The sequence below is a fragment of the Protomyctophum parallelum genome (assembly GCF_964188405.1).
Source record: "Protomyctophum parallelum genome assembly, chromosome: 1".
In the NCBI taxonomy this organism is placed as follows: Eukaryota; Metazoa; Chordata; class Actinopteri; order Myctophiformes; family Myctophidae; genus Protomyctophum; species Protomyctophum parallelum.
In genome coordinates, this window is record NC_139697.1 from 86621828 (window position 1) to 86640478 (window position 18651).

General features: G+C 43.1%; 1 protein-coding gene across 10 annotated transcripts in view; it reads left to right on the forward strand.

The window, feature by feature from the left end:
* specc1 (sperm antigen with calponin homology and coiled-coil domains 1) overlaps positions 1–18651 on the forward strand; it is a 113146-nt gene that overhangs the window by 41355 nt on the left and 53140 nt on the right. For 6 of the 10 annotated variants that reach the window (XM_083786739.1, XM_083786740.1, XM_083786737.1 and 3 more), the window contains 7 exons: positions 4795–6329; positions 8946–9153; positions 10333–10406; positions 11182–11357; positions 16963–17135; positions 18292–18485; positions 18574–18646. In XM_083786739.1, coding sequence (XP_083642865.1) covers positions 4795–6329; positions 8946–9153; positions 10333–10406; positions 11182–11357; positions 16963–17135; positions 18292–18485; positions 18574–18646 — 2433 coding nt within the window. Of the gene's footprint in view, positions 1–4794; positions 6330–8945; positions 9154–10332; positions 10407–11181; positions 11358–14418; positions 16234–16962; positions 17136–18291; positions 18486–18573; positions 18647–18651 lie in introns of those variants that run through there. The other 4 variants (XM_083786741.1, XM_083786744.1, XM_083786742.1 and 1 more) reach the window with 3 other exon arrangements.

Genomic DNA, 18651 nt, shown 5'->3' on the forward strand with positions numbered 1-18651 from the left:
GTTTTCTTTTTTGCGATCCAGTATTAACAGTGAGCGCCTCTACATCTCTCGTTGGTCATAGTGGAATTTATGCCTAAGGCAATATCAGCTCTCACTAAATCTGCACTGAGCCAATCTAATCTTAAGATTGATAGTCTTATACTGTAGCATAGCAGTGCGTTCATTCACCCTGCACATGATGTCATGAACCTGAAGCAGACTCCAGTGTTCAGGGGGGAAAAGAATACTTATATATGTTTATTTATTTTTGCATTTTGTTCTACATTAAATTTCATGTGTTTCTTAAGCCTAAACCATGTCAACCTTATTACGACAGATTTTTTTTATTTTATTGTTCTGCCGGATAATGCGAATATGGATGCTTTAAATAGTATTTCAGTGAAGAAGCAACTTCAGCATACATGCTGCAACCCACAAGGGATTTCATGACTCGAGGTGTGTGCGTGGTTATGCAGGTATGTTATTCTGAATGTGACCCGGCATCCAGGACATAATGTGCTCCCTCACCATAACAGTTCATTGTCTCTCCCTCTTCACCAGTCAGAGGAAAGGAATGCTTATTATATATTATATGAGTTCTTAGTGTCTGATTGATAAGGTTTCGTTGACCTGCTCCATAAACTGACCGTCGACAACAGGAAGACTGCACACACACACACACGGACAGACACGCACGCCCGTACGCACTGATGTTTTCTATCTCTGCCCTCCATTTTCACCTAGCTGGAAAACGGCACAAGCACACTTCCTGGAATGATTAAAGAGGAAACAGAGTAGTGGGGAGAGTATAAGACCTTATACGTAATTGTGACAAAACCACATTCTGCGAATCTGCGTCATACGTTTGGTGCCAGCTCCCTGACACCAGCAGTACTTACTAATGTATCATCAGCTTCCCCTTGCACAATAAATTAAAGCCCCCCCCCCCCGGGCCCACGTCGCCTGCCCTGATGTGAAAGCTTATCTTCATTATGAAGACAGAAGCAGTAGCAGTGCATTATTGAGATCAGGGAACTCACTTGGCATGAAATAATGTAATACTTTTGAAATTGTTGGAAAGCGGCCTGTGTTATTCCTTTATTAAATTAGATCACGTTAGCTACAACATCATTTTCTTCGGCCATATGAATTGTTTGAGCGATTTCAGTTTGTGCTTTGTGTCTTATTTAGCCTCTTGAACTCTGGCATCCCTTTGCCAGAAAATGTAAGTATTAGTTTATTGTGACCGCAGGTTTTTACTATGCATTTACGTGCATTTCCCACCCGTCCTTCCTGTGCTGACATTCCATATGTTGACCCCCCATGCCAAAGCTCCAGCGCTCGCCCAGCAGTCTGCCATCTGCCGACACCCAGGCGGATTCGTGTACAGGATCTGGCCCGTTAGGGGCTTCTCGCCCTCAGGGCGTCTTATTGGTTAAGGCCTACAAAAGCCTTCTTATTCCCACCACCATAAGTCTCCAGGCAAAGCCAATCGAGCCGAGAGCTGCCGATCGAGCGGGAGCCCCGATCTGCGGTAAATCCTAATTATAATGTTATCAATTGATAGGAAGCTAAATAACACGTTAAAGAAGCTCCCAGTACTTACTTATCGCACGTCAGAGTAATCCTAGCTGCACTACTCATACACTGAGGTGGTGGTGCCCAGGATCGAACCTAGAACCTTGTTATCCAAAGACGAGTGCTCTACTGACTCCGCTACCCAGACACTAGCCTCAGATAGCGCAGGCATGGACACTAACTATTTACCAAAATGTATATATCTTTTTAACCCTGTTTGCTCTTAAAATCTTTGTTTTCATGACGACCTTTGCTGCATGTCTCTCCCCTTCTCTCTCTCCCTCTTTCCTGTCTATCTCCACTTGTATCTATCAATAAAGGCAAAAAAAGCCAAAAACAAATCTTAATTTATTTTTAATTGTTTACTTATTATTCTGTTGATTACATCATTTAGAAAACATCTCACAGATTTTACATTAAACGGGACTGTTAAAATGTGATTATTACCAGGGAAAAATGTTTAATTGTATATTAAAATAGGCCAGGGATGCTATTTTATTATTAATAAATATTAATTTATTAATGCGCACAAAATATTTTGTGTTAGAATCTTAAAAAATACATAATTTAGAAGCTTTGTCCTCGTTCTATCAGTAACGGGTTCATCCTCCAGGGAAATGCAGAGGAAATGCAGGTTTTTATATCAAAGTGCAGTCTGGTCTACTGGGAAATTGAGCTGGGGACGATAACTGGTGGTAGGCAAGCCTTTCCTTGCTGGCTTAACCCGACCAGCTTACACCTAAAGAGTCCTGGAGGAGAGGCAGGTTTGACTGAACATTATTAAGTATGAGTCCTGAGGGTGTCCTGACCACCAGACATCTGTCTTTTGTGATTTCATACCAATCCTTAGCTGCAACCTTACCTAAGTACTCTTTTCTTCAACCACAGCGGGACATTTTGAGAATGCTAAACAGCATCTGTACCCCAGAGATTGAGCTAGAGTTGGCAGCAACTGCCCCATTCGCTATTCAGCTGCATGAGGGGCGGATTGTCTTGTGCCTATCAATGGTAGAGTACTTATAGGAGAACCCACAGGAGTATAGGATTTCCATTCTAAATTAAGCCAAGCTGTCTGTTGGTGGAATTCTTGGTGAACATGTACCATGTACTAAGTGTGCGTTATTGTTTTCCGTCTGTCAAGTGTGTGTTGTTCATCCTGCTTTATCTTTGCTCCCAGACTGTCTGCCTGTCTAGTCTGTGTCCTATGGGTTTGATGACATGAGTGTGTGTGTGTGTGTGTGCGTGCGTGCGCGTGCGTGCGTGCGTGACTGCGTGTCTGTGCGGCATGCACACGTGCATGTGTGTCCAACAGCACTCTCTTTGTGTCTATCCATAGTGAATCTGCTTTTGTGCCTAAACGTTCCACGTGCCAGGGGACCATTGTCATCGTCTGGAACAAGCAGCCCCATTGTGTCTGTGTGGCTGTTTGCTGATGATCTGAAAACAAACAATAAAACCTTTTCAGGCAGAGTCCAGTTCATGCAGGACATCAGTAAATGCTCTTCATATTCAGAGAGATCTGGAAAAGACCCGGGCTGGTAGCCCACACTCTGAAATGCCATTGAAATGCCACATTAACAGGCCATGCCAAAGCAATGAATGAGCACTTTACACACACACACACACACACACACACACACTGTGTGTGTGTGTGTGTGTGTGTGTGTGTGTGTGTGTGTGTGTGTGTGTGTGTGTGTGTGTGTGTGTGTGTGTGTGTGTGTGTGTGTGTGTGTGTGTGTGTGTGTGTGTGTGTGTGTGTGTGTGTGTGTGTGTGTGTGTGTGTGTGTGTGTGTGTGTGTGTGTTGGGAGAGAGAGAGATTGATAGCGGGGGAGACGCGCTGTGCGCTCAGATCGAGACGGTTATTTTTTTAATTAATTAGAAACAAATGGTCCGAATGTTCACTCGGAAATTCCTGCCGAAGTTCGAGTCCTAAAATAAGGGCTAGGGTACAGCCTTAACACACACACGCGCGCATGCGAACGCGCGCGCACGCACGCACACACGCACATGCATGACTAGTTAAATTAAATTGCTGAACAGTGGATGGATCTAAATGTGACATACATGAATGAGTCTTTCCATGGTTTTAGCAAATGTATTATCTCTTCGCAACTGGTGACAATTGTTTCATAGTATATAGCTATATTAAAACATTCAGCAACATCTCTGATTTAAATTTCAAGCAATTACTGCCAATAGGTTTAACCTGAAGACATTATCCTGAAGTTATTTTTTGTTTTAGCTTAAAATTATAATTAATTTAAATTGGATAGGGTGAGCACCTTCAGCCGTAGGCTCACACTCCCCTGAGAATGCATACGGAGCGATACAGACTCTCTTTCATGCCAACTGCTATCAGACTCTATAATGCAAATGCATAAGAACTGCCTCCCCTAAATGGCATTGGTCCTTGGTGGTCCTGGTCTTGTGTGATTATGTTATGTCCACTTGTGTCTGTTGTTTTTTCTGTTTGTCCAGTAGTTTTTAGCTTTATTTATGTGCCACAATTTCCCCTCGGGGATTAATAAAGTATATCTCATCTCATCTCATTGCCAATAGGCTCTATGCACAGCAGCCATTTTGGTAATAACTCTTCCTACTGGGCGCCCGCTGGCCTAGTGGAGGCTCTGGCCTGACAGTGTGTCGTGTGTTCATGACAACCTTTGCTGCATGTGACATGTCTCCCCCTGTCCCTCCCCCTTTTTCCAGTCAATTGTATCTATCAAAAAAGCAAAAAAAAAAACATGATACTAATTAAGGCTCTATTTCATTTAGTGTACAGTGGTTCTCAAACCTTTTAATTTCAAGAACCCCCATAACTGAGTGTACAAATGGAACCCACTCAAGGACACTTTGATTATGCTGAATATACGCTGAACATAATATATGAAACTTTTTTCTGGCAAAATGTTTGAATCCTGCACCACAAGCTATGTATAGATTAGATTTACAGTAAGCGTGTAATTGGTATATTCAACAAAATCTTGATTATAGTTAAGCATTAAGCCGTTAGATTGTATCATGAACTGTTTAAACATTATTACTCTGAAAAATCACCTTCCAACAACCATCACTTAACCCTTTAACATGGCATAAATCTCAACCCCACAGACTTTATGCTAAGAAAATGCAGGTCATTGCCAGTGTGTTAATTACGTGCTGTTGTATGAATTTTAAGGGATGAAAATGTATCCCCCACTGTATAAGCTGAACATGTGTTGTGGTCTGTGTTGCAGCAGGTGCCCATGCAGCCAAGAAGTCTGGGATCCCTGCTCCCAAGGAGCTCCCTCCCACCATCGCTAGAGACCGCGTCTCACTGAGGTACGAGCTGCGGACCTCCACGGCAAAGAAAATGGTTCCTAGTTCCAGCACCTCCAGCCTCTCCACCCTGGCCAAGCAGCAGCGCAGCACAGCCAAGACGCGGGTGGACACAGAGGGTGTCACGGACCATGTGCTGCTGGAGAGCCAGGTCAAAGAGCTACTGGCTGAAGCCAAAGCCAAAGACTTGCAGATCAGCAATCTGAGGATGGAGCTGCAGCGCTGCAAGGGGAAAGCCTCCTCCGCCTCTTCTGCGTCCTCTTCGCCAATCAATGCTGTGTGCCAGGAGGCCCTGCCAGAGCAAGGCCAGGGTCAGGTGGCCGAGGCGCTGGTGCTTGTCGGAGAGCTGAGAGAGAAGAACGGAAAGTTTCAGAGGGAGCTGGCAGCTCTCCGGGAGGAAAACCAGACCCTGAAGGAGAAACTGCTGTGCTTGGATGATTCTCCCCTGACCACCAGCAGCACTACGCTTCTGGTCAATGGTCTGCCATCGGACCTCAGCTCTCCCTCTACTGCTCAAGACCACAGCCCCCCTTCCTCCGCCAGTCCCCTCAAAACCTCCAGCTCTTCACCCGACTCCTCGGAGTTTGAGAAGATCCCATCGCGCTCCACCTCGGTCAGTAGCAGCGCGTGCGGTGAGGGCATCACGGGCCTGGGAGGAGGTGTGGAGGGCCGCGACGTGTCGCTGGAGAGCCTGACTAAGCAGATCCACAAGATGGAGGAGAGCCACCACAGCACCTCCGAGGAGCTTCAGGCCACCCTGCAGGAGCTGGCCGAGCAGCAGCAGGTGGTGCAGGAGCTGACGGCAGAGAGCACACGGTTGGTCGAGGAGAAGCGTCTCCTGCAAACCTCCCTGCAGCAGCAGAGGGAGCGGATCGACTTGATGGCCCAGAAGAATGAGACGCTGGTCAATCGGCTCCAGGAGCAGGCGCAGGCCCATGCCCAGAGAGAGGAGGAGCTGGTGGGTCAGGGCCCCCGTCTGGCCGAGCTGGAGCAGAGGTATGTTGAGCTGGTTGAAAGCTCCCGCTTCGAGCGGGAGAAGCTGGTGGACATCCAGCAGCAGCTGACAGGCGGTCTGAGGGCTTTGGAGCAGGAGCACCAGGACGCCCAGGTCCAGGTGTGCTGCCTAAGGGAAGAGAAGGATAGCCTGCATGCTCAGCTGAACAGGGAACTGGAGGCCGAGGGAGTGGCGGCGCGCGCCACAGAGGAATACAAGGCCATGGCAGACGGTCTGAAACTGGAGAACAGCAGGCTGAAGGCCCAGCTGGACATAGAGAGGCAGAAGTTGTCTGAGCTGAAGGCCATGCAGAGCACCAGTGATAGCACTGAGCTGCAAGGCCTGCTGAAGATGGCCCACGCAGACAGAGACAGGCTGGAGGTGGAGCTCTCAGAGCTGAGACAGGAGCTGCTAGAGGCGCGGGCTGAGACAGAGCATGCCCGAGACACCATATCCAAGGTAGGTGGAGGTGAAACTGTGCCATTCATAATGTATTGACTGTATTGTCTCTCAAAATTCAGTCCCTTGTGGGATTCAGAGGTTACAGGATTTATTCCTATACTGTATGTGTGCTGATGAATTAAGTTAGTGTTGACTGTCTGACTGTACTTTTCATTGGCCTTTGCAAGTCAGAGGTTGTTGTGTGGTTGTTGTTGTGTTGTGTGCAAAGTTGAAAACCCGTTTACGGTGCATGTCCTACATATTGCAGTCAGACAGCTTAGTTGTTCCATGTTGATGCATTGTTTGTGGTGGTGATAACAATGATTATTATGATGAGGATTTTACTTAGTTGCGGTAAACATTAACATCTGCAATACATTTACTGCAAAGAAAGTACTGGAGGGAAGGAAGAAAACAAGAAAAATAAACAATTAACTTTAACCAGTTTTAAACCTGGCATCTCTATTTTGGACGTTTGGACAAAAATCTTCAAAGAATTTCAAAATTAATTTCAAGCAGACTGCTATGAGACAAGATTTCCGAACATTGGATTTAACTTGACCCCTATATACACTCTTATGACATTGTTAAAATACGCAAGGTTGAAAGTTAATGAATAAAACAATGCTGTGTGCTACAGTGGTTTGAAGATGACAGTCTGTGGTCAATAGACTGTGCTTTGCGGTGGTGCTAGTCAGTTTCCCCCACCACCATAGCACATGAACTCATGTCATCCAAATTGCTTTCGTGTGTTTGAGGGCTCAGCGGCAGTGGATTTCCCCTTCGTTGCCACAAATGTCGGCAGCACTGAGGCAGTGTGGGATTTGGGGTCACGTCCGCGGGCAGTGGGGCGTGTCCTCATCAGCTGTATGATGTCATCATTGTTGGTGTCCATGCTGATGGATGGTCCATGCAATAGCATGATCTCTGACTCAGCCTGTTGGCCTCTGTCACATGGGTGTGAGGGGGAAGCCGTTCCATAACCTCACTGTTAGTCATATTGTGTGCAGTGCATCTGGATTACTTTTGGTATGTCACGCTCATAGAGCTCTGCCTTATGCTGCTTATATGGACTAAAGTAGTGTCATCTTGAGTTACTGTAGTCTGACAGGGTCAGACGTGGTCCAGACTCTGAATTCCATGAGTCATCTTCATCTTACACTATGACCTGTTGTTTATCAAGTCTGTGTTACTGTCATCATACAGCTGAGATCAATGGGTTGCCTGCTCTAATGCATTAATAGTTCATTAATAGAAGATGCTTTATTGAGACAGCAGGACTCTTATAAGTCTGGTACAGTGTGGAAGATTTTGGGAAACAAATTACTCTATTACTATTACTACTATTATACTACTTTTATAGTATGAGAAAACTGTACAACAAAGGGTTGGAAAGTGTAAGAAATACAGATGTCCGAGCCAGCCTAGCGGTCCAGGCATCTAGGCTGCCAATCCAGTCGTGTTGTGGGTTCGACTGCCGATCCCAACGACCTTTGCTGCGTGTCACTCCCCACCTCTCTCCTTATTTTTCTGTCAGTTACTGTACATTATCAAAAAGCCCTTAAACACTTTAAAAAAATCTAATAAAAATACAGTCCTAATTTACACAACCATGGCCATTTCATCTTTTGTTGTGAATAAAATAGGGGAGAGGGAGACGATCGGCGATGTTAGACCAATAAACAATAAATGGGTGCTGAAACCTGCGACCGACGCTTCGCAAAACTATGCGTTGCCACTGCCAGCATAACTCGTCAATGCTAAGCAAGCTGCTTGTAATAGTGTTTTGTACTCGGTGCAGGCAGCAACCGAGAGCCAGTGGGGAGCAGAAAAGGGGGAAGACATGTTAAAATGTTGGCTGGTTGAAGACCAGGCGTGCTGTGGCATTCTGGATCATTTGGAGGGGCTTAAGTGAGAATGCTAGGAGGCCAGTAAGGAGGGAGTTACAGTAGTCACGTTTATTTCCATAGACACAATTTCCATAGAGTTGTCTATGGAAATAGATCCTACACGGGGCAGGACTTACCTGGGAAGAAGATTAGCTCAGTTCAGCTTGAGTTGGTGGGAAGGCATACACTGTGAGATGTTAGAAAAATGTTGATTGATCATTGTTGTGTAGAGAAGTCAGGTAGAGAAGAAGCACTTTAGTGCTGTCCATACATATTCAAGGATACATAGATATAGACATAGTAGACATAGTCATTTGTATTACATTAATCCAATTAATGATAACGGGAGATTATCCCATGTTTTAGTGCATTCAAGAATGGGGCTAAAACAATCCTTGAGTAACATTTTACTTGGCCCTATTTTCTCTGGTGTGGTAGTCTTTGCCGGTTTTTTTACTATTTTGAAAAACGATTTAAAATATTTCAAATAGCGATCTACATTGACACGTTGTGAGCTTGTAGATTGGCTATTTGAACGATTTAAAAATGTTTTTCAAAATAGTAAAAAAAGGCTTAATCTGTTTACCTTTCTCAGTTTGTTTCTGCATTTGTTAAAAAAAAGATAAGGATAAGGGTTAAGGCATCCGCGAAAATAGGATCCTCAGAGCCTTGGAAGAAAAAGACAGAAAATCTTGTGAGGGAGAGCGAGTGCATTTTCCAAAACGTTTCCTTCTTTTGTGCACAGGTGGAAGCCAAGTGCCAACAGGTCCAGGAGCGAGCGGAGAGGAGGGAGCAGGAGCTGAGTGTCAGGGTGAACATCCTGGAGGACGTGGCAGTCCAGGCGGAGAACAAGCTGAAGGAGCTGAAGGAGACCATCTTTGAGCTGGAGGACCAGGTGGAACAGCAGAGGGCCATTAACCTCCACACCAACCAGACCGTCCTGGACATGGAGAGTAGGTTTACCCAACCCTGTGTGTGTGTGTGTGTGTGTGTGTGTGTGTGTGTGTGTGTGTGTGTGTGTGTGTGTGTGTGTGTGTGTGTGTGTGTGTGTGTGTGTGTGTGTGTGTGTGTGTGTGTGTGTGTGTGTGTGTGTGTGTGTGTGTGTGTGTGTGTGTGTGTGTGTGTGTGTGTGTGTGTGTGTGTGTGTGTGTGTGTGTGTGTGTGATGATTTACGATTCTGTCCCTATCAGGACATAACTCGCTGCCCCTTGTGACTCAACTCTGATTCACATGGGGCGCCTCTGTCAGGGTGTCCGCCTAGCTTATCCTAGTAATACAAATGTAACTATCTAAAGTACTGGAATTTGGTAGAAGTACCGCCCAAGAAAATGACGCTGCCGCTTTACAAAACGGTTTACATTCTCCATGAATGAAACGACTGATGGGATTGGTCAAAAAAGATAGTTAATAGAAATACTGTATATATGACGGTCCCACCACCGCTGTAGAGACTCTCTGCATTAGATCATGATCATTAGGACTTTTACACAGTTGCTGTTCTCATCTATTATCTAAATGATTGAAGCTGATTTTAAACTTTCCCAAATGTAATGTTTATTAGCGTATGGGAACTGTAGTGTCAGTTGTGGTCCAAAAGCTCAAGTTTAGTCAGTTTTAGTGCAAGCATCCCTGGATATGGACTAATATAATTTTAGATAATAGCAGATGGGGAACATCTCTCACTCCCACTAGCATAGCAGCCTTGATGCCTAAAGGACACACATCTTCCCCTTCAGCAGACACAGGCACTTGGTTCTGACTGCATACTTCTGTATGATCCAGGTTGTCTCCCATTCCCTGTTAATGCAGTTTGGTTATAGTTGTTGATACTTGACAGGATGAATGATATTTCCATGGATAGTCATGAGTCATGACAGATTTTGTCGATTTATGACATGGAGTTGGATGTGTGACTGATGTCACGACAATTTAATGAATGAGAAATACTCGGGGAAAAGATATGTTGCAGCCAAGAACTTAGAAGCCAAGAACTTTACAAGAGACTGCCATGAGGCTGTTGTATTTCCACTGTATCTTCAACATGACTTGCTGTATTGTATTTGAATAGCGCCAATCCCACTAGAGTTTAAGGCAAATAAGCTGTTTATCATAGATGTTCGTTGTCATTGCAGACCACGTGAAAAAGTTGGAACACCAGAAATCTGATGTGGAGAGACAACTGAAGGTTCAGAATAAACAACTTAAGGTAAGATTGATCTATTGGTAAAGCAATCACTTCAACATAAGTGATTACCTTACTTAATTTGGCAGCAAGTGGTGCTGCAGTGATCATCACATCACAGGCTGAAGACACGTCGCAAAATCGGTGACAATAAAGCTGATACTGGATAAATATGGTTTAGCCTTGCGCTCTGCAGTGTTGGCAGGTGGGAAGCCAGTAGGGGATTGTGTCTTTGTCACTGTACTACTGCGCCTCCTACTGGTGGGTCGGGGTGCCTGTTCAGCAAGGAGGGGAAGTGTGGAAGATAGCGCACAAGAGGTTACACAGGTAACAGTGGATGGTTGGTCAACATCACAAACGTAACCTCCAGAATACGAGAGCCACATCAGGGCCCTCCGGGGGTCACAGGCACACCGTTTATCGCTCGTTCAATAGCCTACAGAAATGTCTCTGAAAACTACAGTACGGACACTATCTGACATAATTACTTTGCGTTACTGTGCGTTCTCTTTTAAGCACTGCTGAGGGTGTATAGAGGGTTGTATTTTGTATTTTTTGTATTTTTTGCCAATTATGTGACTTTTACTGCTGTATTTACAGTGCTTTTTATCTTTATCTTAACTGCTGAACTGCCTTTGGTGCCTGAATGTCCCTCATGTCCCTCATGAATGTATTACCTTATGCACACAAATCTTGGCACAAACACTGTTCAGGACATGACAATTGTCAAACCACGTGTGTGGCCCAGGGGCCATGACTGGCTTCTAATTAACCAATATACATGTCTGTGTGCACCCAGGATGAAAAGGAAGAATGGCGTCGCTTCCAGGCAGACCTCCAGACGGCTGTGGTGGTGGCCAATGACATCAAGGTGGAGGCCCAGCAGGAGCTGCGAGCCATCCGGAGGCATCTCCAGGAGGAGCAGGATCGCAATGCCAAGCTCTCCTCTGACCTTGAGGCAATGCAGGGAGTCAGGTACCAGCTCTATTGTAGTCTTCGTTGAATTATTTATTTGTTTTTTGGCCCCCACAAACCCACCCTCCTCTCCTCCCTGGCATCCCCTCTGAGCTACGGGCTGCGGTCCCCCTTACTCTTCCTAACACAGTCTGGACATGAGATACCTGTCAGAGCCTTGCCATATCCCCTTCATTCTGCATCTTTATTTATTATAGATACCTGTCAGAGCCTTGCCATATCCCCTTCATTCTGCATCTTTATTTATTATAGATACCTGTCAGAGCCTTGCCATATCCCCTTCATTCTGCATCTTTATTCATTCAGAATGCACTCAGTGATGTGTGTAGTACATTTTTCCACAACAGTTCCTGAAGGCAACCATTCCACCCTCACTTTAAGAGGCTTTAGTTTCTAAATTTAAATTCTTGAGATCCATCTGTTGTTTACGAGGATGTGCTGAATTGTACTGTATAATACAGCCACATTTATAGTCTTAACGATATTATCTGTTATAGTCCAAATCTGTGAGTTGTATGGCTTAATGAATCCTCAAGACAAGAGAGTTTAGTGTTCTGGGACTTGGCAAGCTCTGTTGGTAGGTTTAGCAGTCTCCTGCAGTCTCTCCCTCTGTTTACTTTGGTCCTCTGAGCTGCTGCCTTCCTCCGTCTCTCTCTCTTTGTCTTTATCTCTTCCACACTGACCACCTGTCGTAACGCTCAACCCTCACACTGCACAAATATCGGGTACTCTTTCTGCGGGGGAAAGTTTTAGTAGATGTTCTCATTCTCGTGCTGCCTCAATCTAAGTGGTGTACAATACAACAATACGTGCCGTGTACTACTTTGCATTCACTGCTCATTCCTCTAACTGTAGGAGCCGTTTAAAAGCGGCTAAATTCATCTGTGAGGCAGTATTGCTGCTCTTGCACTGTAGCCTTCCAGTTATGTGACTGGTGTATTGATAGTGTGTCTGTGTGTGTACAGTATGTACTATATGTGAGCGTGTGCATGCTGTAGTATTTTTGACAGTGTTGTCCCTTCTCATTATCATGTCAGGTCAAATCCCCATGTGGCAAAGTCAGCCTGGATTTGCTACTATTGCTGTATTTTACTATATATTTCTGTCCACTCGTAAAAAAATATATATATAAAAGCAAAAACAAATGAAGTAAATTAACTTTATAAGACAAAAAACGGTCATATCAACTCAAAAACCTCAAGGGCCATTTTAATTTGATCTAACAAAAAACATTTATGTTTGGTACAAAATGTAATTGTAATCGGTCTGTTATCGACATTCTAGGCTACAGAATGCTCTGTCAGTGTATATTAGACGGTAGATAAACTAGCCCATTTTCTCTGGGATTAGCCGCTATGCTATGTCGGCTCCCCTCCCCTCCTGCAGCAGCTCCCTCAGATGACTCATTCAAAGATGTCCCTCTGACAAGCAACCTTATGTCAAGACCAGGTGAGTTCCCTGTCCTGTCAGACCACTTTCAGCCAACCTAACATCTCTCTCTCTCTCTGCTGCTGCTGAATGGCCTTTCATCTTTGGTTTACTTCCCCTTTGCTGCTTCATAATGACTTTGTTTCTCTCTCTGTATGCCTGTCTGATGGACTGGCTGACTGGACTGTGCCTGTTGGGGGCTCCCATGTCTGTTTTTGTGCCTGGAGTCTTGTTGCTTTGCCTGGTTAGATTGTAGTATATCCCTGCTTGTGTTTGGCACCACCTGCTGTTTTTTTAGTGAACAACTCTCCTACCGTTTTTTCTTTTTTTTTGTTCAGGAGGGTGTTCTGCCCAGCATGACTTGAAATGAACTCATCTGCTTCAGACCAATTTTAGAAGTATACAGTCATTTAAATGAACTTTAGACGATGTTTGGCGATATTAATCTGTAGGATATGCATGGAATAAAGGAAACAGTGAGTCTGTCAACAAGTCTGTTTTGCTAAAGGACAACTTTGCTTTTTCTTTCAGCCAAGGTTCATGTTTTAGGTTGTTATTAATAATAATATAATAATATAAACTTCTGCATCTCTCTGATTTAAAAAAGGTCTTACTTTAGCCATGTTTCTTAAATGAAAAAAAAAAGCTGTTCTTGTACTGAAATGAGAATTAAAAGTCACACCCAGGTCTGTGACCTCTGTTTTGACATGTCTAGCCAGAGATCCAAGCATTAGCTCTCTCATAATGGGGACCAGTGAGAAGGATCTCAGTTTTTCCTTCATTGAGTTTTAGAAAGTTATTACACATCCAAAGATGGATGTCATTGAGACAGGAAGTGAGATCACTCAGGGCTTTGGGGTTGTCTGGTGAAACAGATATGTGTAATTACACATATCTATGTGTGACGCCATATCATATGGCGTCTAATGATGTGACCAAGTGGCAGCACATATAAGGAAAAGAGGATGGGTCCTAAAATACTTCCTTGAGGAATCCCATACTCTATTTCACCTGGTTCTGATATTGAGAAAGTAAAAGATGAGTCCTTTGACTCATTTGAGTCTAAATATGATTTTACGGCGATTTCTTTATTGTTATTTACTACAGTAGTACTAGACCCCAAGAAATGACATCTGGCCACAAAAGATCACGGGATCTACTGAATGTGACGGGGGATACTAGGGGGATGCCATACTGTGTGTCGTAGGCTCAATATGGTAGTTTGTGATCTTGGTGATCTTTTATGGCCAGATGTAATTTCCTAGGGTCTAGTAGGAGTCGGAGTGTCGGACTGTAGTAAATAATAATAAAGAAATCGCTGTAAAAAATGTAAACAAAAGACATATTTAGACACTAGCCGCCTGTCAAAATTATCTAAAATGTTTAAAATGAAAGAAAGTAGCAAATGAACACTTATCTTTTACTTTAATAACAACCTAAAACATGAACCTTGGTTGAAAAAAATAAATAATTGTCCTTTCAGAAAGGAGAATCTCGGCTAACTGGGTATGCTGCTCAACTATAATGTTGATAATACATAAACGGGATGGTATGTTATCATTCTGTAAAAAAATAAAGGAAATAAGGTCTAATTTCAACTTAACACTGGGTTCCTTCCTCTGTTTATTTCCAGGATAACCAGCGGGTCCACGTTCGACACTAAGACGGCAGTGGAAGGCCGATAGAGGGTTTCCACCCACCAGCTCAAAACCCAACTCAACTGTGTCCATTTGTCAAAATGCCATTAGTTATTTAAATTTTGTCAGGGTGACTGGTAGACAAGTATAATAAGTATGATATATCTCCATTCTCCACAGTCTCATGTGACAAATGTGTCTTTGGTGTTTTTATATGCTTGGAACCTTCTGTGTAATTATGTGTAATGTTTTTTTTTATCTGTTTCTGTGAATGTACTTTTTCTGTGTGACTTCCTTGGCCTATGTCAAAGAGATGACAGTTATTGGAGAGACGATCCTTTTTGATAGTTTTACTTTTTGTGCCTTTTAGGATTTGAATTTGCTAAGTGAGAGAATCACAAATATATATTAATATAACTTGTTTTTTTTTAATTATTATCTCCCCCCCCCCCCCCCCCTACCAACTCTTTCACATTTATTACCATGTTAAAATATTTAGGTCAACTGCTTTCTATTTAACTTATGTATGTTAAATCTGACTTAAGTTATGACAAGTGACACCATAAAATCTTGGTGTTCATGATCTGTGAAGACATTTCTTTCAATCAGTTTTCTTATTTTTACTAGAGACCGTGGGTTGGTCTGCTGCTGTAATGGGGTATTTGAAATGAATGCAGTACTATGTTTAGCCGCCAGATGGCACAATTGAACTCAATATGAGCAGCAACCAGATTAAATCCTTAATGAGATCAACTGCACTAACACCTACTACAGTATTTTGTACATGTATTAGCCATGTATTCATATATTCTGCTTCAGTTTATAGATCATCTTATAGATCTAATTCTGTCTGCCAAATGTGACAATTGAACAATGCTGATGTAAGTCTACACAGGGAACATAGATATACAATAGGCTATACTGGCAGTACTAAGAGCACTGCCCAAATTTGTCATCACTGCCACAACCACAAATAGCCTTGCCTCACACTAATTTCTATCATTAGTGTGAGTTTGGACATCGTAAAACAAAAAAGAACTGTGCTGCAAGTTCCTTGAAGGAATATTGAATGAAAATCACATTAAATGGAATTCTAACACATGATCAGTTCATCTCCTAAATAATTTCGGTGGGGTAGGACTTTTCATCATGGATCAACATTGACCATAGAGCGGGTCAATAGACATTGTTGCTGAGCCACAGAACTGTTTGGTCTGTGGTTCTGATGCCACAATGGACCAATTTCATCACCTAATATGGAGTTTTCTGTCTTACATTGGAGCAAAGACATGTTGACCTCACAGTACATACTGATATAGTACATACTGTAGTACAACAGGATGAGCAGACATGGAGAGTAGACTGTCTGCATATCATTGCACTTGTATGATTCAAATCCGGTGTGATTAGCAAGCAGGGTAGCATAGAATATAACAGGCTGCCCAATCTCAGGTTACACCTACACTCCAGCTTTCACCAGTGTTATTACTGTACATTTGTGTGGTTTTATGAAAAGCCATAACATTTGACCAGAAGCTGGTGGGCAGGTGGATAACTTCTAATAGACCACCTACTGTAAGGCAAGATGAGGTATTAACTATGTCACTGACTGTCAATTTGAAGTGTCTATAGTCAACACATTTGCTCAACAATTACTGTCAATAAATGTGGAACTGTTTTTTGTAATTTATTTAGTGGTGTTTTATCAAGGAGAGACTTGTGATCGGTTTTGTGCCTATGACAGATCATCAAAATACACAATTCTGTTTGTCCAGTTCAATCTTTTGTTATTGGAGCAAATTAATAAATGAAATTACTCCAGTCCAACTGTGGTGTCTCTGTGTGTGTGTGTGTGTGTGTGTGTGTGTGTGTGTGTGTGTGTGTGTGTGTGTGTGTGTGTGTGTGTGTGTGCTTGCTCTTTGCACCTTAAGGGTGATTTATACTTATTTGCATGCTGGTGTCGAGCACCGACAATAGCATATCTACCAGATCACGTCACAGCACAATGCATTGTGAGCTTGTATAGATTGGCTATTTTCAGTGCACGAAACCGTGTGCAACCCAGAATATATTGGGCTTTATCTATCACGAGTTTCTCATCGACTGATAAAGTTACTGGTCTCCTCCAGGCTTACTGATCTGGAATCCAATGTCAACAATAGAGGATATGGATGCAAAGTCTCTTTCAAGCACTAAGTGTTATTGGTTCCAAATTTAGACCTGGTTATCTATTCTAGAACATGTGCCCAGTTATTCACAGTTTTTTACACAAACGTGTTACTGTAGCTCAACATTCGAGTGCTATTCGGTACATTAAGGTCAATTAATTAACCTGTCCGGTCCCCACTTTTCATGTATAGTGAGGGATTTCTAAACTCTTATTATGGTTAGTACCTTGTTTTGATAAACATCAATTCAGGAATACAACATATACATTGGCACAAATGGCACATGTCACATTTTTGCACACTTGCCATTGTGCATGCCACAACACGGCTTTGCCCAGTATATTTCCACACTACTTCGATTGTGTCCCTTAGGTCCCAAAGTGACGAGGGGAGAACAACTGACCCGGACGAAGCTCATCACTGGTGTGGCATCCCGATAGCCCAGACGGCCCAGGCAGAGTGGACAACCTCTAACGGAGATGGCGATCTAGAGCCAGAGGCTACTGTGAAATCCCTTATCACGTCCTTTGATACAGTTGGACAGAGTGAGCACAGATCAATTTAAAACAAACATACACATGATATGGGTTCATATACAGTATTGGTTCATATCGAGTGCTAGTTGACTGTTCATTTTTACCAACATAACTGGGGATGACTGTTTATGCACACTTTGCCTATAGTTATGGTTATTATACTGTTAATATACTTTTAGTGCACTTTACATCTGTATCATTTATACTTAATAGTTTGTACAACAGGCAAATCCCAGGTAGTCCAAGTCCAGGTTCTAAACCTGTGGGTTGGGGACCCGCAGGGGGTCCTCATATGACTTTTTTGTTTTTTGGAGGGGTCCCTACATGTAAACAGTACAGTAAAGTGACAATTGTAATACCTAAACATATCTTTGTTTGTCCTATATTTCATAACTGTGAAAACAACTGAATTCCCCCCATGGGATCAATAAGGTCTATCTGACTGACTGACTGACTGACTGAGACAGACAGACAGACAGACAGACAGACACAAATGAGTAGAGATATCCAGCTGGGATGTTTCCTAGCTTCCTCTACAGCGGAGTCCTATATGGTCATCTGTTGATGGGAATTGACAGCGTTATTTAGACTGGCCACAGGCAGAACTGAAGGGTATTGTTTTGTATACTGTACTGTAGCTTCAACAGAATCACTGTAGGAATGAAGACACTTCTCCCTGGTTTTGCTCATGAGCTGTGCTCAGTATCAGCTTGGTGGAAAGGTTTATCCTGGTCACATTTTCCAACAAATGTGCAGATTATTATTATAGTCCAACATAATCAGAAAAAGCCTGCACACTTACAAAAACTGTTGAGGCCCTTTAGATGCAAAAATAGGTGTATTGTGCAATTTGTGCTAACTGCTCAGTGAGCACAAACGTTTGTCATCGGAACATCAGCTATCAGATATTATTAGTTATTATTATTATTACATTAATTCCAGGGCTTACATGGGAAAATATACAGTATATATATTTTTAAATCTCAATGGAATTTTCTCCTGTTTAAATAAAGAAAATACAGTTAACTTGGTATATTTCCAGCTGGCACCATCTTGTGAGGTTTTAAGCCTATTACTTTCAATGGTGTGATGTCACGTTCTCTTTCTATATCAAGTTACACTATTTATCATTCATGTGGTGGTGACACATAAACTAATATAGTAGGCCTATGCATGCACTGTATGGGTGTTTCAGACGGACCAGGCCACACGGTCCAAATGCACTCCTCACAGAGAAGTCACTGTATGGGTGTTTCAGACGGAGCAGGCCACACGGTCCAAATGCACTCCTCACAGAGAAGTCCTCTAAGTGGTATCCCTGTCCGCACAGCCCCTGCTGCTGCTGTCTCACCTATACAGGTACAATATGCCCCAGTTCCTTTTCTTTCTTTCTTTCTTTTTGTCCTGATGTAATAACCCTGATTCTGGTCCATGTCCTTGTATGTAGAGACATTCGTACATTAAACCACTCTCAAAGACGTTGGAGAAAAGGATCAACCATGGGGAATTCGCTCATCCCGGTATG